This window comes from Paramacrobiotus metropolitanus, unplaced genomic scaffold, assembly GCF_019649055.1.
Source record: "Paramacrobiotus metropolitanus isolate TYO unplaced genomic scaffold, Prichtersi_v1.0 Parri_scaffold0000063, whole genome shotgun sequence".
In the NCBI taxonomy this organism is placed as follows: domain Eukaryota; kingdom Metazoa; phylum Tardigrada; class Eutardigrada; order Parachela; family Macrobiotidae; genus Paramacrobiotus; species Paramacrobiotus metropolitanus.
In genome coordinates, this window is record NW_026570283.1 from 757,527 (window position 1) to 782,552 (window position 25,026).

General features: G+C 44.8%; 1 protein-coding gene across 2 annotated transcripts; it reads left to right on the forward strand.

The window, feature by feature from the left end:
• Positions 1-949: 949 nt before the first annotated feature.
• LOC129593647 (uncharacterized) lies at positions 950-23,657 on the forward strand. Of its 2 annotated transcripts, none has more exons than XM_055490073.1 (13): positions 950-1,188; positions 1,753-1,881; positions 2,063-2,125; positions 5,421-5,544; positions 5,911-8,255; positions 12,374-12,583; positions 12,704-12,827; positions 20,809-22,064; positions 22,191-22,283; positions 22,402-22,473; positions 22,544-22,588; positions 22,650-22,721; positions 22,984-23,657. In XM_055490073.1, exons 1-13 carry the CDS (start codon positions 1,074-1,076, stop codon positions 23,343-23,345), a joined length of 5,010 nt encoding a protein of 1,669 aa, XP_055346048.1. In that variant the 5' UTR covers positions 950-1,073; the 3' UTR covers positions 23,346-23,657. The 2 variants fall into 2 exon arrangements, with proteins under 2 accessions (XP_055346048.1, XP_055346050.1); XM_055490075.1 differs by having other exon boundaries at positions 22,405-22,473.
• Positions 23,658-25,026: the final 1,369 nt, after the last annotated feature.

A 25,026-nucleotide genomic window follows, 5' to 3' on the forward strand; every position in this document is an offset into this window, starting at 1 on the left:
CGGATACGGGCCATCATACGGCCAAACGATACGGATCTTGTTGTCTAAGGCGTTTATTCTGCGTGCTTTATACACGTTTATGTCAGTGCTTAGCCATTGTCTATTGTGCCAGTGCATGGGTCTAATAATGCTTGCAATTCTGAGCTGTAGTGTGTCATATGCCTTCTGTAGCGGATTTGGTAATGAGCGTGTGTTGTGTTCGGCCAGGTTTAAATTCCCATGCTGTGTATGCAAAACACAGCAGGTTTATGGGTTACCTGCTACCGAGATGAAACTATTAAACACATAAACAGAAAAACAATGGATTACTCGCTGGATGCCTGCTGCAATGTTCCGCGCTATCCTATCTGTTGCGCTATCCGGTCAGTGCCGAAAAATGAGAACAAAATTTCAGCGGCGAGCGAATTTGTGGGATCAATAAGGAGGAAACGATTCTTTTTGCCTTTTGAAAAGACGCACTGAAAAACCAAAAGAAAGGGGCAGCGCTTTCTCTTGGCCGGTGGCTGGCAGAGAAAGACTTGACCGGTCCCAAAGGTAATTACCGTCATAGTGCTTCGCGTTATCGAGACTAAATTCCTTGGGCATGTTGTGCACAACACTTTACAGAACGTGTATACTTAATGATAATCGAACATTATGGTACTATTAATACCTTACTTTACACTGTTTACAGTTAATATTGTATCTCCGCTCACGCTTCGCCAGGCCAGAATGCAGACTGGTTTGTTGCTGATTTCTTTACAGTACATCTTTGATTTACCGCAGTGCTACCCGAAATGCCGACTACGCCTACGTAGTGCTATAAGCATTATTGTACACCGATGTACGGTATGAGCGGTCTGCGTAATTTCATCGAGCACAATACAGCAAGCTGAAACTTGCTTGAAGCAAAAACTGGAGCTGCTATGAAATTTATTTTCTAGTGACACAAACAGTTGCATAACAGCATTCTCCACCAAAAGCTGGACGGTTGCTTTTCAGCGATCTGCATGTAGCATATCGCATGCCCACGATATAGACCGGTTTTCTACCGACAGGCACACTGCTGCGCTCGTCTACGATTTTGTTAAGCTATGCACTGTTTTCAGATAATTGTGGCCTTATGCGCTCTGTTCCTCGTTGCTGCCTTTTGGGACGACAGAGATTACCACGACGATTGGGACGATGATGCAGAGCAGCTGCCTGACGGTAACAAATCGTAATACCAAAGAAGCGTAATTAAATCTGCTCAGAACTGAGACGACACAGATGAAAATAGTAATTAATGAGAATTTAAGTTTTGTGCGTCGGATATTAGGAGTCTTGTGAGTGAGATTTAGAGATAGTAGCAGACAGCAGAAAAGGTCACAAGGATGACCATATTTGCTCAGTACTGTCTGTCAATGCCAGCCATTCACATAGGTAAGCACGGCATATACTACAAATACACGTTGGACCGACGTTTTAGCCGACGCAACCTTTGAACTGAAGTAATTTTCTTTCCACCTTTCCAAACTATCGCATTCTGATGAAGAATTCAGTTCCTGATAAGTGTTCCGTTGACAAAATTTTCAAACTAGCACGATGAAGCGCTTATTCAAATGTGGAAAAATCTTCTCATATTTGGCCTGATAAAAAACAGCAATGTTGTGCTACGAAACATTAAGCTAGTCGGTGTGCTAACATTTCCAATAACTGCTGAATAGTTAATTATTACATAGTAATTTAAATGAACATTTCTCTACGAACCACGCTGTCGAACGCATTTTGTAGACTGGGAAAGTCGTATCGATCCTGACACCATGCAAACTCATCTGTCCAATCTGGACCGTCGTAACGTTCTTGGTGATGACATCCTGTTTGCTGACGCAGGCATTGGCTCTGGTGCAGGAAACTTCTCAGGTATCAATTAACTGGTGTTCAGTAATGTACTCTGTACACCAATTTAAGCAAATACAGTAGTTAAGCAACCAAAGGTAGAGTAAGGAAGGTATTTTGCTTCTAGAGTAGCTGTTAAAGCTATCAAAACAACTCGTAGTCAGCTGCTCCGCTAGTTTGTGCACAGAGTGATAATATTTTGCAGGAGCGAGAAACCTTACGTTATGGAAAAATGCGAAAGTTCCTTATGAGATCAACAGAGCATTTGGTAAGCGTGCAACTTTGCAGTGATGCAGCATAATCCGGTCCACTGAAGCACTAGTCCTTTACTCTTGCACTGGGCAGTGCTGTGCACAATAATTATGCATAGGAACGGCTGCGCCGAGCAGGTCCTCGGGGGTCTTTTGGTCGTGATGCGTTTCGCCATAGACCGAAGGCCATGGGGGGTATCCGTCGTGACAGGTGAGCCAGTCGCCGGCAGGACATTTATATTGAACTTTAAAAGAATTTCGCACACCAGAGGCTATCATACAAATATAACGGCTGTCCTTGGGATTTCAGCGAAGGGAGGGCGATTAGATGAAGTCGTAGTTTGTTTGTTTAATCAGTTTAATCAGCAGCGGAAATAAATCTCAGAAAATGGCTCTGTGACGGAATCGAACCACCGGCTACCGAGTGTGATCCACGTAGCACAGCCACTGTACGGTGACAGAGCCGCAATGTTAACAGACATCAAGATAGTCGTGCTTGAGCTTGAACGAACCAGGCAGACGCGGTCACATGGTGGTTGTCATAAGCGCAGGACTTATCTGTTCTGATATTCGCCTAGCAAATAACCATAAACTCTTCGTTAATTTCCCTGCTCCCAAAAGTCGCGCGAATCGGCGCGACCAAATCTCAAGTGGCGAAACGGTTTGGTGACAAGTAGTCGCAAAACAGAATGTCGCAGCCCACTTGGGTTGTCGCCAAAGCAACGGAAGACGCTACTACGCACATGAACTTTGATGTTGCTATTGAGAGGACGACGCGGAACGTCGTCCGAGAAAGGGGAATGTTGGGCGTTGTGAGCTATTGGGCTACGTTATGAAAGCTGGAGAGTACACGGGATCGTGGTGATTTTTATTAAAATTTAATAAACACTTCGTAACGCTGTAAAAACCGACCAACTGAAGAACTGCCCTTCCAAGTCGCATAACACGCGCCAAACTGATCAGCTTTTGTGTCGGGTGAGTAAGCTGGTTAGCCTGTAACGGGGGTTTGGTCTGAGATGCTGATTGGCCTGCAATTGTCTGGTACAGAGTTATGCAAAGCTGATTGTTCCGCGGTTGAGTTTGTATATATGCGTACGGGATTTTGATTTTTCCACGTAAAAAGGGAGGAAAAAGGGAATTTGAGTCGCGCCAACGGCACAAGGCCATCGGGCAGATTTTGATTATCCTGACCACTTAGCAAGCGTGCCTGTCACTATACCACATAGTACAATCTCCAAGAACAATTTATTTTATAAACTACAGCAGCGAACATGGGATATTAACAAATGTCAACTTTTTTCAGCACGTTTAGCAAAAGGCACGGGCTTACACTGACATAATCATAATGAAAAGTCCATTTCAATTACTGTAACTGTCACGTCTTCACAAAGTCATTAATTCACTCGGCTCTTCACAGCACATACTGGCAGCGTATTATGCTGCTGCTGTTCACAATACTATACGTTGCTATGTCACATCATCACACCTTCCCCAGTGTGTGAAACACACTAAAGAAAATGCACGATAACTGAACATAAAATTCCAGAATTATCACCAAATTAATCAGAAAATAAATCCAAAATATCATCGGTATCTTTCAGTGCTTCCTTCTTTTTCCGTTTCTTCTCCCGCTTCATTTGGCTGCGAGTCTTAACCAGTACACTGCTTGAAACCGTTCCCATTTCCTTCTCGGATACGCTTCCGATTGGCGGGATATCATTTTCTGGCTGTTCGATACTGACCCCGTCAGTGTTTCCGCCATCGCTGACTGCCACCACGCTTTGCTGAACGTCGCAGTCTTCTGCCATGTCGATCGCCGCTAGTTCCTCTACGCTCCGGTTCTGCTCCGGCTGATAACGCCGATGCTCCACCGGTCTCCAATATCGCGGAGTCGCTTCTGTGCTCCGTCGTGTCATTTCGTCCACCTTTATACGCAAGGCAGCCAACTCGCCCAGCACAGTATCCAGAACAGCATCTCCGTCCTTGCTGCACCTCCAAGGGCGGCTGCTGGCTCGCCTGGTATAGCTAGGCCGACGTTTAACCATACAGTCAAAATCATCATCCCCATTAACCTGTAGCACATCGAACTCTTCTGCAATCAGATTGGTGCGCCGTGCACCATCCCTCTGCTGTTCTTTCTCCTTCGGATCGGCGCGACAGGCCCTGGCAATGTGGCCTAACTTACCACAATTGCTGCACCGCAATTCTTTTGCCCAACATTCGGCCTTGCGGTGGTCGCGCTCTCCGCATCCGTAACAGCACCCACCATTATATGGCCATCGCGGCGTCTCGCTTCCCCCTTCGTGGTCTCGCTCCCCACTGCCGCTCCTGCCGCGGCGGTTTTCATCTTGACCTTCTCGCCATTTCGGCCTTTCTCCACGGCCAGTAGGTCCATGACCTTTACTCGGGCCACGCCCATCACGAACTCGAGCCACATCTACCGCCTCCGTGGTCTTTTTCGTCTCCCGGGCGAGCTCATACAGCTCGCAAATTTCCAAGCACTCCTCCAGCTTGGTGCGGGATTTAGACATCAGGTGCAGTCTTGTGTTCTCGCTTGCCAGTCCGTTCGTGAACGCGGCCATCATGTTTTGCTCCAACACCGTCGCCGGAAACCCCACCACCGTGGGCTTTCGACGTAGTCTGTTTGAGAACTCAAGGAGCGTCTCTCCAGGTTCCTGCTTAATCCTAAAGTATAACGCCCACTCCGTCTCCTTCAGCGTTTTCTTCACAAACGCTTGCTCCAGTTTATCTGCCAGCTGGCCAGCGGTGAAATCGTCCGGACTGCCAGGCAGACACATAGAAATAAGGATTTCCAGCGCCTCCACGCCTAAGGCGTCCAGCAGCACCGCTTTTTGCTCGGCCAAGTCCGTGACCTTGTGCAGTGCTACATAGTTTTTGTATCGATACTGCCAGGATCGCCAGGTCATTGCGGCTGGCTCAAATCTCATCAATCCACCAGTGTCCTCCTTTCTTCCTCCCGACAGCATGGCTGCGCCACTTCCCGAAGGCATAACCACACTGTTCGTAAACACTTTTTCACTCTAAACGGCAACGAGCTCGATTCCTCACGCCAGATTGTCACGTCTTCACAAAGTCACAGCACATACTGGCAGCGTATTATGCTGCTGCTGTTCACAATACTATACGTTGCTATGTCACATCATCACAGTAACATTAGACGGAAGTTACGGATCAATTCTAAAAATACTTTAAGGATTACCGCGTTGAATCTCGAGGCCAAAATACGGAAAATGAAGCAAACAATTATTCACTAAAGCAATTAATAAAATTTAATTATTTCTTTATTCGCAGGCGCACAGGATAGATTCATCATTGAGCAGGCCATGCGGATAATCGAACGCAAAACCTTTCAATGTGTGACCTTCAAGCTGCGAGAGAAAGAGACGGATTACATTGAATTTAAACCTGGGGACAAGTAAGTTGATATACTTCTATGCGCACTAACGGAAGTGTTAGTGAGTGACAGCAAGAACGTATCCGGTGGTTATGTGGGAGTTTAGTTTGAATAACGCTTGAATTGAAAAAGTTCAATCATAAACACCCTCGCGCGCCGGTCGCGAAGTGAGCGGCCAGAACTGCGCAAAGTTTTCAAGTAATGCGTAAAACTTTAGTGTTCGCTATTAATTTCCAAACCACTGCAACGCACAAAGCTCCCGCGTGAGTGTGAAACGATGCGAAGTTATGAATAGATTACTAATCGATGTATGAACTAAATGTAGTAATTACTCGTCGTGATTTCGACCTTACTTTGTACACAAAAAATGCTGTTTTTTCTCCGTAGCTGTTCGTCTTGCGTTGGCGTTTGCGACGGCATGCAGCCCATATTTCTGGATCGTGCACAATGTATGCAGCTAGGCACCGTTCAGCACGAGATCCTGCATGCCCTTGGCCTTTACCACGAGCACAGCCGCAGTGATCGCAACAGTAGTGTGATCGTCTACGACGACGAAATACTGGACAGTCATAAAGCCAATTTCCGTGTTATTCCGCAGATGCCCACCTTTGGAACGGCCTACGATCTGGACTCCATAATGCACTATGGACCGTACGACTTTGCCCGCAGCATCAACCGACCGACGATGATCCCCCGTGCCGACGGGGCCAACTATCGCATGGGCCAACGCAACGGACTAAGTGTCCGGGATGTGGCGAAGCTGCGCAATGCCTACAAATGCCAGGTTGAGGAGCGAGAAGGGCGCAGCGAGCCTCTGTCGTTCCCGGGGTTCTCAGGGGAACCCATGACACAGGAACAGTGCGGCCTGCAGTTCGGGCGACATTGTTACGCGAGCCAAAGCACGCCAGCTAACTGCAGTGCCATGCTTTCGCTGGAGATCACGTGCGATGATGCGGTGAGCATCAGCGAAGTGCAGCAAATGACCGCGGCGATGGCGGCGCCGCCACTGCGATATGTGCAGATCACAGTAGTGGAACATGTTGTGACCACCGATGCGCTGTCGGCCGTGGCGCAGCAAACCGTTGCCCTAACGGCAATGCGTTGTTACATACGCGATCCCACCGCCAAACTCCCGCTTTTTTCGTTTACCAATCTCCTGTTGTATCACTTAATGCAGTGCATAGATATCCGCATCAAAAGATCCGATTTTCAGTTTCTGCCCAAGCTGAAAGCGGTACTGTTTACCAATGTGACCATCCTGTACTTAGAAGAAGGTACCTTTACAGCATTACCAGATTTGCAGATATTGGCCTGGCACAAAGACCTGCCACGGCACTTTGGGGTCCTTAGTGCAAGCAATTCATCAGTCGACAAAGACCATGATGATCAGGAGCTGGGGATGGCGCGACAAGCATATCTGCAACGTCTGCACTGTGATTGCGAACTCGCCTGGCTGCGCAGATGGCTGCAACACAATACCAAGCTCCGACGTAGCGCTGCTCCATATGAACTTTTCTGGTTGTCCGATGGTCTGACCAACATAAAAGTCTCCGCGACCGATGTCTATATACCAATTAACTGCGCAGTGCAACCTTTTCCTTCCGACTTGACCATGATTAACCTCACTCAAACCGCGTTCTCTATCAACGAGCCCCGCTGCGCGACGAATGTCCATAACCGCACCTACGATAGCTTGAAGCTGCGACGCACTTTTTCCTCCGCCCCCCTCGATCCCGTGCAGTGTCTAACGCAGTTCAGCAAAACCTGCCGAGCGGTCATTGTTCCGTACGCGACCATGGATGCTATTAGTGTATTTCTCTTAACCTACTGTTTAAACCAGAAGGATTTGACCGGTGCCCGACAGCATCTACAGATTAACTGCTGTGGTAACGATACCACCATCAGGGAGCTACAGGACATGACCTTTGCCATGGCCCGACCGCCGTTACGCCGTGTGGATCTGCTTCTGACGGACGGGGACCATATCGTGTACCGAGCTTTTGCTCCCATCATCACTCAGGTCTTCAATATGCATCTCTTCGACTGCAAGGATCAGCGGCCCACAGCTAAACTGTCGCAGTTGGGATTTGGCAGTTTGATCCAGTTCACGCTAACCAACTGTCGGGATCTGGTTGTGCGCGCCGCGGATTTTGTGCGGGTTCCAAATATCCGTGTGATGCTGTTCCTGTCGTCAACCGTCAGCGATATCACCCCGTCCAGCTTCAGCTCTCTGCCTGCATTGCGGGTGCTGTCGGTGGAGTACAAACTGAACTATGTACTGCCGGATATGGGCCCGCACTTTCGCCAATATCTGCATAAACTGCACTGTGATTGCCAGTTTGCACCTTTCCGAGACTGGCTACAATCGCAGATAATCCAGTCTCTGGAGATCTGGCATGACGATGTTATTTATGGTGATACTAATCGGACTTTGCAGGCACTGTGTTCCAGTGCAGTACCGCAAACCGGGCGGGTTATTGTTCCTCTGGATCTTGATGAACGCTCGCACCACGTTGCAGGTCAATATCTCTGTCTGGACAAAGCAGAACTGTACCTGCCTTTTGACTGCTCCGCTATCAAAGACCCCGACATGCCTCTACCGATAAATTTCGACCAGCATAATTTCTCTGTCAACGTCCCGGCCTGTAACAATAGCACAATGCCTCGGTGTGCATTGTTGGATTCCGATACCGCCAACTGCTTTTCCGGGAGTGAAGAGGAAGGGAAAAGGGGTAATCTGGAAGTAACTAACAAAAGCGTTAAGACGAAAGATGGCTCTCCTTACTTGCTGGGCCAGATCTATATTAAAATGTTTTCCAAATTTTAAAATTTATTTTAGAATTCAATATCGTGCCAAAACTTCGAGCCATGGTTTCGTGTCAAAACACTTGAGCAAATTTTGAAAATTTTTGGTTTACACATAACAGGACCTTAGTGCATCGGTATGTTATACCTTTGAAATTTTACTTCAGCTACAGAGTAGGTCCTGCCAACCCGATGCAGCGCGCATGTAGCCGGCAGGAATGTTGACGGGTTGATGGTTGATGATCAGTGAAGGTCATCAAGTTTTCTCTAAGGGTCATACGTGAACCCACTCAACCCAGTGGACAGCAAACTGAGCAAAGCTCTCAGAGATGCACTGGTCAAGGAAAGCAGCAAAAGAACTTTACTGCCGGCCAGTGCCAGCCATAACGCATGCAACCGCAGGAAGGTGGACGCTCAATTAAATTGCATCCATTTTCCTGCCGAAGTCCGGCAGAAAGTAGGCGACCTATCCACCTTTCTGCGGATTTCATCCATCTTCCTGCCGAAATCAGGCAGAATGGTGTACGACTTAACCACTGATCTGCGGAACCAATTCTTCGCCGTCGATTGATCTAACAATGACGCCATGGACTGCATTCAAACCCATTGTGAAATCAATGAATGCCGTCGGTATTGTTCATACAGAATGGGAATGGTTTTATATAAAACCACCTGATCAACTTTTTAAAGGGCAAATACTTGGTAGTATTTTGAAACCAAAAGTTTCTGAGTCTAATAAAAACTGCGAGCAAGTCTTTGAAAAGTGAATTATCTCTGATTTACTTCGTTCGTCACAATTAGCAGCTTGTTCGTACCAAAATACTTTTAAATGTGCTCTACCTTTTTGAATGTACATTGTACATTTGTTAGTTCTATCTAGGACTGAATCAGAAGAAAGGGTGTGAGATACAGAGATAACCAGCTAGCTACAGAGATAACGAGGCTACAGAGATAACGAGGCTACAGAGATAACCAGCTAGCTACGGTAGCTGAACAGCGTTGTGATTAGTATGCTCGTTGTATGATTTTACTTATGTCGAACATTTAATTTAACGAAAGTGCAATGCGCCCGGAAAATTCTTGGCGCGTAGTCAAATGGGTTTTTATTTACTAACAGAGCGCACAAATCTTCCTACAACAACGATTATTATTCCCACAACAGAACTAAACGTTTCCATAAACTAGGGGATTAGCAACTTAATTTTTCCTCTGATCCACTTAATTTTTCCTCTGATGCACATATCTTTTATTTTGGAATTTTTAACAGTTATATGTGTACAACAAGCGTAAAATACGAGGAGATGATGGTAGCGCATTTCAGTAATCCCCTGTATTGCTGCCGTCACTCGCCTGGAGTGTGACGTTACGGCAGCACATATGGCTAAATCTGGCGTGGTACATAAGCACCATGTTTAGCCATAACGTCAAACTCCAGCCGACTTACGGCAGCTAGTACAGGGAGTGCTGAAATGCGCTACCGTCGTCCCCTCGTATTTGTTCGCTAAAATTAGAAGTCCTCGTGCTGCATGTTATTTGCGAACAGAAATGCCTTTGTGTAAATTTACGGGCAGTTATCCGCACCAGGAATGAGTTATAAATTCAAAAACAATTTTGAAAATCTGGTAACAACAGTCTTTGAGCTTTGGGATGGGAAAAACATCTAGTCAGTACTAATGCTGTTTTTTTAAACGCGCCCAGTGCAACCGAAAGTCTAAAATTCAGATTCAGTTGGTTCAGATAATATTCAGATGGTGTACAATGCAAGTTGCCAGCCTTCCGGGCAAATTTCCGGGCGCATAGCAAACTGACTACGCACCAGGGATTTTTGTGGCGCAGAGAATGACCTTAATTTAAACCTTGATTATAAACTATTAAACTTGAACCTTGATTATAAACAATTAAACTTGGAGAAAAATACGAGGAGGATGCAAGTAGAGTGATGCATCCACCTTTATGTAAAGGTCATCAATCTTTCTTTAAAGGTCATCAACCTGTCTGTGAAGGTAATCGCCTTTATATATCCGTCATGGAGACAGCCAGCTGACTAGCTTAACGGCGACGTGACTGCTATGCTCCTCGTCGACCTCTAAAGTTTAATTCAATATGCGTACAGAGGGTGATTTCGCAATATGCTTCCACTTTCTTTATGAATTTATTGCCATCCTCTCCGTGCATATTTTATTTTTAAAGCCGTTAAGTTGGAAAGCCCTTTCTTTTAGCAATCATAACAAATTAATTGTAAGAAATAGAAAACAATTCAGACTACGGTGGGTCCGGGTGGGATTTTGCAAACCGACAAGGGTCTGTCTGTGCGCAACACTGTAACAATTCGCAGAACGTTTTCCAATGCTTTCCATTAAAAATTTGCTAAAAAATAGTCATCAATTTACAATCTATGGGTGCCAGGTTTAGTAAACTTTTACATCATGTGGCCTTCAGAAAACATCTGGCTTCGTGAGAGTCTAGGCACTGGTACGTTGTGTTAGCTTTGTGAACTGGGAGATAGCCATTTTGACTGTTCCCCTTGCGTTCCTCCCCGGGCTGCAAATCCAGGTTGCTTTTTCTGAGAAGTTTTTTAAGCGAATTTTCAGTATAGGCATCTACGGTGGTTTTAACACTGGGAGGGACCACATGCACTGCATTATTGTCCCGGTAAATAATTTCGGAAAAAAAAACATCATTCGTTTTCGTTTTTTACCAAATTTTGATTTTTTGTTATTACGATACTTAAAAGTGGCAGCACGGAATTTTGTATCTCCCGTCCGAATAAAGAAGCTGCATCTGCGCCTCACCGATTGCGAAGGTCTATGTCAAATTTCAGAAAATAAGGAAAGTGGCAAAAAGATTTCCTCGTCAAAAATTTGTTTCAGTTTAGAAAACTGGGCGTTCCGCTTTAAAATCACTTTTGAGTGCCATTTACTTCGCTTTTAGAATTTCAACTAACAATGAATTATCAAGCACGTATTGAAGTATTTTTAAGCGACAAGAAGTGAAGGAAGGAACAAGGGGGAGAATTACTGCAACTTTGTGTCCATGCTGGAAGCATATTGCGAAACCACCCTCTGTAAATTAAGAACCTGTCAGGAGATGGAAAACGAGGGGTACGAGAGATGTGAGAAATGTGATCGGCGTATCTACACGATTGCATCCTCCACCTTTCTTCCGAGGCAGTGACGGCTTGTACTGATCTCATATTGGGCCTGAATGCACTCATTGGCGTCATTATTTGATACATCGGCGCCGACAGGTTGGTTCAACAGGAAGGTGGACTAGCCGTTAATGTCTGCCAGACTGGCAGAAAGGTAGATGCAATTTCACTGAACGTCCACCTTTCACCAATTTACCTTCTTGCCAGTTTCAAACGCACATTTGAAGACAGAAAATTGGAAAACCCGGGCAGAGATTCTGCAGTTTAGCGATTCGTTTTTAGACCTATCCAACGCATGCGTTTCGGCCCTTTTGCGGGTCAGCTGATATCAATAACAAACACGGATAGCAGTGTAAGAAGAGATGGCGACATCTCTTCTAGTGTGCACGAATTTTTATTATTAGGTTGTTTTATCCTCGTAAAAAATTCATGGACTGCCGAAAACGTGGATGAGGTTCAACAAAAATGCATGAGCACATTGCAAAAATGTGAATGACTTTTGCCAGAAACGTGTATGACCTTCAGGAAAAGGTTGATGATCTAAAGAGAAAAGTTGCTAGCGTTTGGCAGAAAGTTGATGACGTTTAGAGAAAGGTTTATGACCTGTGGCAAAACGATTGATGACCCTCATTGATCATCAACCATCAACCCGCCACCATCCAGCCGGTTACACGTGCACAATTCGTTTTTTGCACCCGGGGTTAAAATAGTATGTGCGACTATTCTCTATAGATCGGCGAAAGTAGTATCTTAAAAGATCCCTTATACGGGTGCAATGGGATTAGCCGATAACGATAAGCGTAGGAAAAAGTTTGTTGGCGCTTACCCAGCACGAAAACTTACGCGTTTGGGTACCTTTGCAAAATCTAGTCTTCATCAAAAGCCTTATATGTCCAGGTTTTACAACAGCTCTTAATCAGCCGATTATAAAAGAACGCAGATCTGAACTAACGGCTTGGGCGGTTGACGCAGCTGGTCACGCCTACCTCTACGACGATCAAGATCTACAAAACGATCCGGTCATCCACCACCGTGGCTACCTTCCGGAGAGCCGATTCTGGCCTAACCAAGGCAGAAATATCCCTTACATAATTAGCGAAGCTTTCGGTAGGCACACCAGTTGCTGTAGATGAGCGGCGGAGCCTCACAGATTGCTGATAATATTGTACAAAAATTACCTTCCTAGTTATGTCTATTTCCAAGATTAACGCCATTTTACATTTGAAGATTACTCCGACAAAGCAGAAATCGAGGATGCGCTACAGTCCATTGCATCTTACACTTCGCAGTGTATAACGTTCGCAACGCGTGATAAGGAAACAGACTGGATTGAGTTCCTGCCAGGACAAAGGTAACTGATTAATCCTTGTTTATTAATTCAACTGCTTCCCGCGGCGTAGTAATATCCTGAAGGTATGCAGAAATTGATAGAATTACAAGATCATGCGATCCAATCAGCAGTGTAAATACGTGAACGAGCGCAAGCTTGTCCGATAATTTTCGACGAATCAGTAGGAGTACAGAGGAACAGACAAATTGACGTGTTACGCCAAGCTCCATACTACGGCGCGTCATGCCACACTGTTTCTACACGTAAGATTCATTTGGCTGGCTCGTGGCTTGGTGACTGGAACAAGCCAGATAATTTATTGAGAATAATAGTAACTGTCTGGCGGAAGGTGGCTAGAAAATGATCGATGAAATAAGGCACAATTTAACTGCGGAATGTATTTAGCCAAAAAAACGATGGCCACTTCACCGGTTTATCGGGAAAATAAGCGTGGTCGAAATATAGCCATCGTTTTTAAGCGCTAAGTTTGCGCTAGCTGTACCTTAACGACAGAAATTACCGGACAAGCTTGTACATCAACAGAAAACGTCATGGAGAAACACGTACAAAACCAGTGAAACTCAAAGAGTTGGCGAAAATTGATGAAACGTACAGTCTTACCTTTACTGGAAAAGATGTGGCAGATGTACATATTGTTTTTGATAATTTGATTTAATTTACTGTATGTTGAATTGCTGTACGTATTCTTAAGTTGATTTGAATCAGAGCAGATAGTCCATTTCCATTCCCGACGGAAGTGACAACCTAGCACGAAAACCTAGCCGGAGAAAGTTTAGATTGCACTTACAACATAATGCTGAAAGACTGGCCAAAACTCTGAGAATTCCATCTAGCGCTCATCAAAAACTAAACAAAAAGCAACAGTGTGCAATGCTCCGCAAGCGGTTATCTGTGCAAAAGTGTGCAAACGTACAAATGTTATGTCAAAAGTAAGAAAGAACTTTTGGAAGAAAGAACTTTTATGTGGTCAAAACTAAGAAAGAAGTTGTAGAAGAAAGAAGTTTTCGTAGGTCAATAGTAAGAAAGAAATTTCTCCAGTCAGAAGTAAGAAAGAAATTTTTGTTATTGTTGCTGCAATGTATCGCCTTCTTTCTACATTGAAAACACATTTTACTACCGCGCACAGTACTTTGTATGCACAGTTCACAATTTGTGTGACGATTTGCTCTCCACAAAACTTTTATTCTAACCAGAACCAAAACACACCAAAACAGCTAAAAGGGTTTTTTAGCTGACAAAACCCATTTGCCCACAAACTGCTTAAAACCAGGCTTAAGTGAATTAAAAAAGGGTAAAAAGTGAAAATAATTGCGTCCGCTGAACTTGTCTATGCATGAATAAAAAAAGTACAAAATGAAGTAGCGACACATCAAGAAATGAACTACGGAAAAACAACCGTGGCACGCACAATCGAAACGTAAAAAAGATGCGGTTGTAAAAAGCGCAATTATAAAAATAAAAAGCTACTCGTACTACTCGTACTTTATTGGTAAATTAATTACAATTTACAGCAGTAATATTCACAAGAAACCTGATATTTTGATTTCGGCTTGTTATTATTGCCCCTGAATGGCAAATTTCCCGCCGTTCAGTATGGAGGGTGGCTGCGGGACCTGAGTCTGGTAGACTGGTGTTCTCCAGAGGCTGTGTGGTGGCAGCTGTCCCGCAGACATCCAGCGACCGCCAACGGAGACCCAGTAAGTTTCTCCTCCTGCTGTTTGTTTTTCTTTGATTTTTGGACACGGACTGCCGCCTTGTTTTTCGTTTTATTCTCATGGCGACAAACGGCCAGGCTCAGCTACGAAAAAAGAAGGATGGCTCTTTGGACATGCGCTTCAAAGCCTCCAAGGACCACGTGGCCAGTCAAGATGGGCAGTCCGCCTCTAAGCAGCCTTCACCTGGTGCTGATCTCCAGGAATTGCTAACCGGACCGCGCGTGAAGATATCTGCCAGGATCCCCAAAGCTGTCAAACACCTTTGTGCGTTGGAATTTCTAAAGAGAGTCCGTCGCTGTGTGCAGCAGAATGACGTGGCAACCTGGAGCGCAGTGCTGAATTTTTCTAGGTTCGCACTGGCACTACCCGAGTCAAAAGCCCTTCGAAAAGATTCTTTGAGCACTATCATCAAAAAGAATCTGCATGCGATGGAGGAGAGCATTAAAGACACCGAACGCGCCAACAGTCGACCAACTCATAAAGCGCCACGAGGAAACAAGGGAAAGAGAATGGATGATACAGAGCAACTTCGTAAACGAGTGGCGCATATGTTTCAAAACGGGCGGACCAAGGACATTGTGAAATTCCTTTCCTCTGAAGATACAGTAGCGGGGATGAACGCTGAAACCTTAGCTGCACTAAGGGATAAACATCCTCAGCGGCCGACCAACGAAAATTTTCCTACTCTCGCTGCAGTGCCACCAGTAATACCGCGTGTCTCTCCTGCGGAGTTATTGGACGCCGTTTTCAGTATGCCCGCCGGTTCTGCTGAAGGTTTTACGGGAATGAAGCCCCAACACTTGAAAGACATGCTGAACCGTAGGGATGATGTAGAAAGCGAGCTATGTTTGGCAATGACGGGCCTAATGGACATTGTACTCAACGGTAAAGTGCCAACCGAAGTGCGACCATTTCTGTTTGGAGCCAATTTGATCGCTCTAAAAAAGCCCACAGGAGGAACTCGTCCCATCGCAGTTGGCGAAGTGTTACGCAGAGTAGCTTCGAAAATCGTCAGTGCGAGGTGTCAGGAACAACTTGGTGCACTATTCCGCCCCATCCAACTGGGATATGGCACAAAAGGGGGTGCGGAGGCAATCGTGCACGCAGCGCGAAGTTACTTGGAAACGGATCACGGAGGAACACCCGTAATGGTGAAATTGGACTTAAAAAATGCCTTCAACATGATCAGTAGAAGCGTAGTGTTGGAAGAAGTGCAGGCGTTCATTCCGGCGTACCATCCTTATTTCGATCAGGCATACGCACCCGTGTCTCATCTTGCCTGTCAAGATACCGTCATCGCTTCGGAAAGCGGCGTACAGCAGGGCGATCCAGGAGGACCGTTAGCATACTGCCTGGTAACATTTCCATTGCTACGAAAGTTAAAGAGCCAATTTAAAGCCGGCTTTTTGGATGACGTAACTTTAGCGGGACTGATTGAAGAAGTAATGGCAGATATTCGAACAATAGAAGAAGAGGGGAAAAAGATTGGCCTCGTGTTAAATTACAGCAAATGTGAAGCCTTTTTCTTTGGCGGAACTGAAGAAGAGCGAGCGGCCGCCAAGCACCGTTTGGTTTGGGAACGGCCGGATTTTGAAATTTTAGAAAGCAAAAGCCTGACGCTACTGGGAGCACCTGTTAACTTAGTCGCAGTGCCAACCTTCTTGAGAGGCAAAATTCAACAGATCCAGCAATTGGTCGAAAAGCTGAAACTGTTGCCGTCCCAACAAGCACTGTACCTGCTCCGAAATTGTCTCAGCGTGCCAAAATTAATGCATACGTTGCGCAGCAGCCAGTGCTACGAACACCCCGAGGCCCTGCGGGAATTTGATAACTTATTGTGAAGCGCGGTCACTGCAATTGTTAATGCCCATATCGACGACAAGAGCTGGATACAAATGACTCTTCCGGTCGGTTGGGGAGGTCTGGGAATACGGCGGGCAGAGGAGCTAGCTTTGTCGGCGTTTATCGCTTCGGCGTCCTCGGTTTTGCCAGTGTGCCTGGAAATGCTTCCCGTCGACCGGTTATTTGGTCTAGATCAGGCTATGGAGAAGTGGGTTAAGATGTATAAGTGCGAAATGCCCCCGGAAAATTTAAGAAAGCTTCAGAAAAGCTGGGATTGGCCGGTCGTGGAACGTAAATACTCCCAGATACGCCTACAAGCGAAGGCCAGCGGTAAGCCGCAAGTAATGGCAGCACTATTAGCGGCATCTGAGAAGGAGTCAGCGGCATGGTTGCACGCGTTACCGGCAGCGTGCTTGGGAACGGTGGTAAACGACGAACAAGTTAGAGTGGCCGTAGGATTACGATTTGGCTTGCAAGTGGTGGCACCGCATGAATGCGCAGGATGTGGCTTCCAAGTAACCCCTGACGGTCACCACGGATTGTCCTGCCTGTACAGCAAAGGTAGATGGAGCCAACATACAGAATTGAACAGTATACTGGAGCGGGCATGTATAGCAGCGGGGTTTCCATGTGAGCTGGAACCCAAAGGTGTATTCAGGACAACGGAAAACGCCCGGATGGAATGACACTGGTGCCAGTGCGAGAGGGAAAGCAGCTGGTATGGGACGCCACCTTTGCAGACACGTTAGCACAATCTTACCTGATACGGTCAGCAAAGGCGGCGGGCGCAGCGGCACATCAAGCGGAAATCCGTAAACGACACAATTATCGGGGTCTGGGCGACCAGTATTGGTTTTATCCTTTTGCCGTGGAACCCCTCGGAGTGCTTGGCGAAGCAGCTAGAGAAGTGGTCAGCTTTTTCGGGCGGAAAATCAAGGACAGATCTGGAGAAAGCAGATCCACGGCATTCTTAAAGCAGCGTATTAGTCTGGCTATTATTAAAGGCAATGCGGCTGCGGTTTTAGGAACTTTATCGGGCAAGAATAAACTTGTTGATAGTACTTCGCTTACTGCCTTATATGGGCTCCCCTTATATTACTCTCCCTTATCTGGGCTCCCGGGCAATATGAGCAACCCTCTAAATCGGCGGCTACGTTATTACTCACAGTTTTGCAGCTGTTATCTAAGTGTTATGACTGAATGAAAATTTAGATTTATGTAAAATACTTATTTCGCCATTACTTTTGTAGCATTGAGTGTATTTTAATTTAATTAAGATATATATAGATAATAAGATATAATTAAAATATATATAGATAATATAAGTATATAAATATAATTCGGATGTGAAATTTCGGAATTCTTTGGTGTGCTCACTTGTAAATCCGGTTGAAAGAAGTAGAAAAGGGTTCTGCTATAAATTCGATAAATAATTTGACGGGTATTGCTCACTAGCCGGGAGCCCAGATAAGGGAGAGTAGTGTAAGGGGAGCCCATATAAGGCAGGAAGCGAAGTACTGATTTTGGGTGTTTTTTTAATTCTTGAGTGGGTAATGCTGGCCGTAGGGATTTGACTCATGACTGTTATGTCGCGACGTAAAACTAATAAATCAGTCTATACTGAAAATAAAAACAAAATCAGTGGCATATTAGAGCAAATCTCTTACGCCGGATATGCGTCTTCGTCGCTGCTTGCATCTTCAGTTTCATAACCTTGCTCCATGTTAGCCATTGCTGAGCGAATGCTACTTAATGCAAAGCTATCGCTTGGCGATTTCCAAGATGATTTCCAAACACGGGTTAAAACAGGCAGCACAGGATTTCGGCAGATTTGATTGTCAAATTCTGGGCTTAATTTGTGCAATTTATATTTTGAGAAAAACATGTTCACCCATATTTATATTAAAGAAGCAGCGGCAATGCGCTGCACACAAGAAACGGCTTAGCATCTGCAGACTTTGTGAATTGCATTGCGCACACACACGGGTGCATTGCATGTTTGCATAACGACTGTGCTATCTACGCCGGGAGAAGGCAGACCTGTGCCGCGTGCCCGTCAGCTGTACTGGTCTAGACTGGGAAAATTTTTTTGTTTTGAGGATGATCATAAGGAATCAGACCAGATCACACCTGAGTGTCACCGCAGGAATGCTTTATCCAGCATGTTATTTGCCGCTTTTGATATCGCCTTGCTTCCCGCTCTTCGGTGTACAGTGTATGCCACTATATATACTTCTACTATAACGTGCACTAGCGGTTGTATTCAGTTCATCGTTCCAGTGAGCCAGCCAGCAATACATGTACTGTACACGTCTATAAATTTAATTTTTGTTGTACATAATAAATTGGCATCGACAAAATTTCTTTCTTAATTTTGACTGGAGAAATTTCTTTCTTACTATTGACCTAAGAAAACTTCTTTCTTCCAAAAGTTCTTTTTTACTTTTGACATTGGCCCTCAAAAGGCCAAATTTTCCAAGTCTAGACCAGTACAGCTGACGGGCACGCGGGCACAAGTCTGCCCTCTCCCGGCGTAGATAGCACAATCGTTACGCAAAGATGCAATACACCTGCATGTGTGCGCAATGCAATTCATAAAGTCTGCAGATGCAAAGCCATTTAGTCACACAAATTAATAAATTGTGAACTGTGCATACTGTGCGCGGTAGTAAAATGTGTTTTTAATGTACAAAGAATGCAATACATTCCAGCCCCATAATAAAAATTTCTTTCTTACTTTTAACTGGAGAAATTTCTTTCTTACTATTGACCTAAGAAAACTTCTTTCTTCCAAAAGTTCTTTCTTACTTTTGACATGACTTGTGTACGGAATGTGATAAGCAATGCAAAATAGGGTTCAGAATTGCGAAAACGAAATTTCCCGTAAATGTATGAGTATTTTGTGCGACAAAACATACCAGTTCTCATGAGAAACGTAAAAAAACGTCGTTTACCGAATCCGCCGAAACGCAGGCTGTCGGTCAGAAGGTATAGTATTTTGGGTAAGCAGTATACCAGTTAGTGAAGTAGAAAACAGAAAACAATGAACGATACTACGAGACCAACCGCTAAATTAGTTTTCGACCTTCTTCGACAGTGTAAAAAAAAATGTACTTCCGCTTTACAACCTCAGTTGATATCATAGCACGCAAGACGCCAGTGATAGCCAGTAAAACACTTTTTAACTGGACAAAAGTATATTAAAAAAATATTCATAGTACCAAATCGCACGTGTCGTAATCATAAACCTGAATGTGGTGGCTGTGCGAGATGAGCTCTTTCAAGGTGTTCGTTCCAGAGGGATAAAGGGAGAAAATCTTTAGTTCATAAATTACTCGCACGGTCGCTCGGTTGGCCACCTGTGGTAAGTAAATGGGCGATGGGCGTTCAAAGTGGCCACCTTTTATTACAAATTCCACAAACCGATTTCCTTCCTGTTTTCTTCTTTACCCAGTTCAGCATAACGTACTCTATACATAGTATTTGGAATTTTTGAAATATCTTCAACCGTTTTCATGCAATTGCGACGTTAAAAAAACAGTGACGAAACGATTAAGCCACGCCACGCGAGCCACTGCACTACACAATGATTACTGCAGTCACCGCCTGACAGGTGCGGCTGCGCTGTCTCTGTGTAAATAACACATGTGCACAGTGAAAGTGAATATGCCTAACGAACAATTTTCAACAAATAAATAAGGGTGACATGACGCTATAGCCATCCCAAACACCCCAGTTTTTTATAGCCAAACCTTTTCCGCACCCCGTTAATTAGAGGCACCCTTTTTTAATTATTTAATTAATTTTTTAGGCTCCCTGTTTTTTATAGGCACCCCTTAAGTAAGTGCAAAACTTGTACGAGTTCTTTACACGTTAAATACGGTTTATTGCCATGGTCGCTCGATTTATAATATGGAAATTAAGCATCTTGATACGTTCACTGCATGGCTATATAAAAAGGGTGGCTATAAAAAACAGGGTGCGAAAATGGGTGGCTATAAAAAGCGGGGTGAAAAAGGGTGGCTACAGCGATTTCCAATAATTAAAGTAATCAAATTAAAAATACGTGAATGCGGTGAATCTGCATTATTCTGCGCAGCCGCACAAACGTGGCGATTACTGCAATAAACATGGCATAGTGCAGTGGCTCGCGTGGCGTGGTTTAAGTGTTTCGTCACTGTTTTTTTAACGACGCATTTGCAAGAAAACGGTTCAAGATATTTCAGAAATTCCAAATATTATGTATAGAGTACGTTATGCTGAATTGGGTAAAGAAGAAGACCGGAAGGAAATCGGTTTGTGGAATTTGTAATAAAAGGTGGCCACTTTGAACGACCATCGCCCATTCACTTACTATAGGTGGCCAACCGAACGACCGTACGGGTAGGCGATGATGCATGAAGACAACTAGCTGCGCTTTATAGATGCGAATCAAAAGTTGGAAAGCAAGGTGGGCAGCAGAATATTCAGTTGTCGCCGGCGTGCATTTTTCGAGGCGGCATTCAGCATTTAACCCTACATGCCCTGGGGTTTTTTCACGAACATCACCGGCCGGATCGTAATGCGTATTTGCAAATATATTACAATCGAACAAACCTGCTGCCAGCAGATGTCATCCTTCGTAAATTGCCGCGGATGCCCACGTACGGCGTGGAGTACGACCTGGAGTCCATTCTGCATTACGGTGCCTTTGATTTGACGGATCGCCAGCAAGCTGATCTGCCGGCATTCCTTCCTAAAACCGGTTCCCAGGGCAAACGCGTAAAGATGGGTCAGCGACGCACTTTAAGCGCTAAAGATATCGTTAAGCTCTATACGGCTTACAACTGCACGGCTAACAGCGATTCGCTGCTGGAACCAGTTCCCAATTTTATACGGAGTCCTATGTCTGCGCACGTGTGTGAGACACTGGCTTACGCAAAATGCGGAGAACCATTAACCGTCGACTGCAGCACATCCAAAACCATAAGGCTTTTGTGCAACGCTAGCACAAGCGCACGGGATTGGCAGGACACCGCAGCGACCGTAGCCAGGCTTCCCTTGCATGCGGTCTCATTATATTTGTTTGACAATATGGCGTTGTATGATGCACCGGACGCTTTCCGTCTCATTCGCCGACAAATTCTTCTTATGCATTTTATTTTCTGCAAAGACTGCTATTCCACATCCGTGTTCTCACTGTTGGGTTTCGTTAACCTGGCGAAATTAGAGCTAGAGCTGTGCTACGGGCTGATTATCAAGAAGGCTGATTTTCACGGACTGAACCGACTGCAAATTTTAATCTTTAACACCAGCACGATCAGCAGTCTTGAACTGGGCACCTTTACCAATTTACCAGCTTTGGAAGTACTAAGTCTGGAGAGCAACATCTTCGACAGAAGCCCACGCATGTTCTTCAATAACGATAGTCGCGTGGCGTTTGGACTGCGGATGGACTATCTGCACCAGCTGCACTGCAGCTGCAGGTTTGCGCAGTTTCGTCAATGGCGGAACAATAACCGGGTCCTGCGACAAGAAGTTCATAGAGGGGGGCTACACTATCTCGATGGTATCATGGTCAATGACGAATATACCAGGAAGGATTTGTACTATCCTGTGGACTGCAGCGCCGAGTCGTTTCCAATAACGGAGGCGGCGGTTAACATTTATCAACTGGAATATTCTATCAACGAGCCGCAATGTAAGATAACAGATTTGCTCTTTTCCATTGTTCTAGCGGCGTTGTCGAAGAGTCATAACGGCAGTTCATGATATTTTGCGCAAGCGCTTCGTAATAAATGTGTTTGTTCCCTTCTTGCTTATACAGGTAATACCGACGCCGATGACGTCACAACTGAGGAGGCGTGCATTATCCAGATAGAAGGCATTGGGTCTATCGAAAAGTTAGTCAAATGCGACGGTATGTCAAAAAATGTTAAACCATTAATTTGGCTACACCATTAATTATTGTTGCCAATTGAATGATGTCTTCCTGGTACAAGTGGTGTGCATGCCCGCTGACATTATTTTTCTTTCAGCAGGAAATTGTAGCTATCACCTACCGACAAATATAAGTGAATTTGCACCCCATATCAAACATGCCATACAAGGTACGATTGTTTTTCAATCCTAAACAAGTTAATTACGTTTGGATTAAGCGGTGACTATGATACTGAATAGCGGCAGCAGCCAGCAACATGCACAACGCGACACCAATTCACCATGGTTAGTACGCTCTCTCTCATTGTTCAGTGGTTTTCGATGTAACACCGTCAACTTTTGTTAGCTATGTCACCTTACGCGGCGGATTATAATCTCTTTCCAGATCGTCTGTCCACACCACCTTTGCCACGAAATGGTAATTTGTTCAACATGGTCGTTTCTTTATTTTTTTTAATGAAGCCCAAGGTTACTCTTTATTCGTCAAGCCTTCGAGGTGGTACTATACAGCAATCTTCACTGGTAACAGTGTTAAGAGAGATTCCACAAGTTTAGGAAAAAATAAAAGAGATATCTAAATTACGGGAGAGTGAATCGGGCCGGGGCACTAGTACGTTATGTGTCTTGGGTATCTTGTGGTTGTGCTGGAAGAGTTTATACATTTCCGTACTTCTCCACAGACAATGATCAAACGAGATTATCCCCGCCTACTAATCCACCACACTGGCTGTATGGCTGCATTGCGGCACTGGCTGGTGTCGGTATCTTATTCGGGATGGTCTACGCCGCGCGTCGGCGTATTTTCAGCTGCTGGCAACGACATGGGAGAGTCCGTCCTCTGGAGCACGACCATCGCGCGGTGTCGCTGTTTGGCAATGAGCAGAGTCCGTCTCATTCATTGCAATCCATTGCGTTAATTAGTCATAACCACCGCGACGCACAGGAGGGATTGGAATCGGCATCGAACATGTCGGAGTCGACTGTAATGTTGGCTGTCGAAATGAGCAGCGACGATACGCCAGAAGACTGCCGTTCGTTTTAGTCGCGTAAAAGACATCCTGATTTGATAGATGGTACCCTCATGAGCATGTAACTTGTAGCATGATTGAATGGACAGCCGGCTTCATGCATGCATTTTACGTTTTTCGAGTTTCGGCATAATTTGCTGGGATGTTCATACAAGCTTGTGCAGAAAATGGAAGTTTGTAATGGTCGGTATGGTCGGGCACTGCACATTCCAGCATGGCGGTAGATGTGGTCCAATAAATTTCTGCCCAACCAGTTTTACTAATCGTGGTTGCCGTCGTGAATACATTCCGGGGCAGGAGAAGAAAATTATTGTTATTGGTCTTAAATTGAGGCTGCTTTTGTGGTATCCACTTATCTATCAATTACTAAATCATAAAGAAGATGTTTCTTTATTTTCCAGTTTTGCTGGGTAGTCAGTGCAATACCTTTGTTTTTAAGTCCTTATGCACTGTACACTCACAGCGTTTGCTTTGGTTGGTTATGTTTTGCCGAACTATTATAGAATTGAGCGTTTTTATGGTTAGGACCATAAAAACGCCCAATGGTGTTGTTTGACAGTTGACACCCATGTCGCGGTGCCGGTGGCATCGCCTGGTTCCAAACGGTCAATCTCGCTGTTATCCTGTCGTTAGTCAAGGTATGCCAACGAAAACTGTATTTCTAACAAATAAGGTAGTTCTGGGCTTTACTAAAACTTAAATTAATATGTATAATATAACCGAAAGTGGTTTGTATTGCTTTCAGCGCATCAAATCAGCGGGAAAGGTACCTGCTTCTCCGCATCCGTTTCAATATTATACTGTTTTATTTCTACATTGACTCGGTAAATAAAGGTCGTGTATGTCGCCTCAACTCTCCCTTTCATTGTGCTCATTATTCTCCTCGGGATAGGTAAGTGAAAAATGCATAATTTAATGACTAGGCTGGATAGCTAAATACTGTATTAGTACTTACTACAGTAGTTACTACAGAACTTTAGGCTGCAGGAAACCATGTGTGCTGCTAGAAAGCTTGACAAAACGTATTACGCGCTAAAGTGTTTGTGCTGAACTCTGTAGATAAAACGCGTCAACCGTTGGCATTTAAAATATAGTATTCTTTATTAACCTGATCTTACAGGAGCTGCACAAGAAAACGCAGCGGAGGGGATAATTTACTTCATCACACCCAGTTCAGCAGACTGCTGAAAATCAATGTAACTCTTTATTGCCACTGACTACGGTTTTTATATGGATACTTTTTATACGGATATGTTTTTATATGAAGTATCCATCTTACATTTTTAGACATGGCGAGATGCTGCTGAGCAAATATTTTACTCCCTGTCCGTTGGTTTTGGATCGTTAGTAACGCTAGGTACTTTTGCAGGCGAAAGGTTTGTGCGGGTACTCATGGTCTGTTACTCAAAATAGCGTTTCAGGATCGTACAACCAAAGGAACAACAATTGTTACCAGTGAGTGTGCCTTATTACATTTCAAAAATAGTTATATAAACATTTGGTAGCGCCGATATATGCGATTAACAAACTAACATCAAAAATGGTGTTTATCAACACGAACGCTCTGGTTACTCTGGTAGTTTCCGTTGCGGACACATTAACCAGTGTCACGGCCGGTCTAAGTCTTTTCGCCATCTTGGGTTATCTGGCGGCGGCAACAGGCTCTCCTATCGAATTGGTGTGTCTCGGGCTTCA

What these genes read in the sequence shown, in the direction of transcription:
- LOC129593647 (XM_055490073.1), top strand. Translation starts at nt 1,074, where the DNA reads ATGCACTGTTTTCAGATAATTGTGGCCTTATGCGCTCTGTTCCTCGTT. An exon ending in TGCAGAGCAGCTGCCTGACG is followed by an intron (nt 1,189 to 1,752) that starts GTAACAAATCGT and finishes CGCATTTTGTAG; the next exon opens with ACTGGGAAAGTCGTATCGAT. An exon ending in GAATTTAAACCTGGGGACAA is followed by an intron (nt 5,545 to 5,910) that starts GTAAGTTGATAT and finishes TTTTCTCCGTAG; the next exon opens with CTGTTCGTCTTGCGTTGGCG.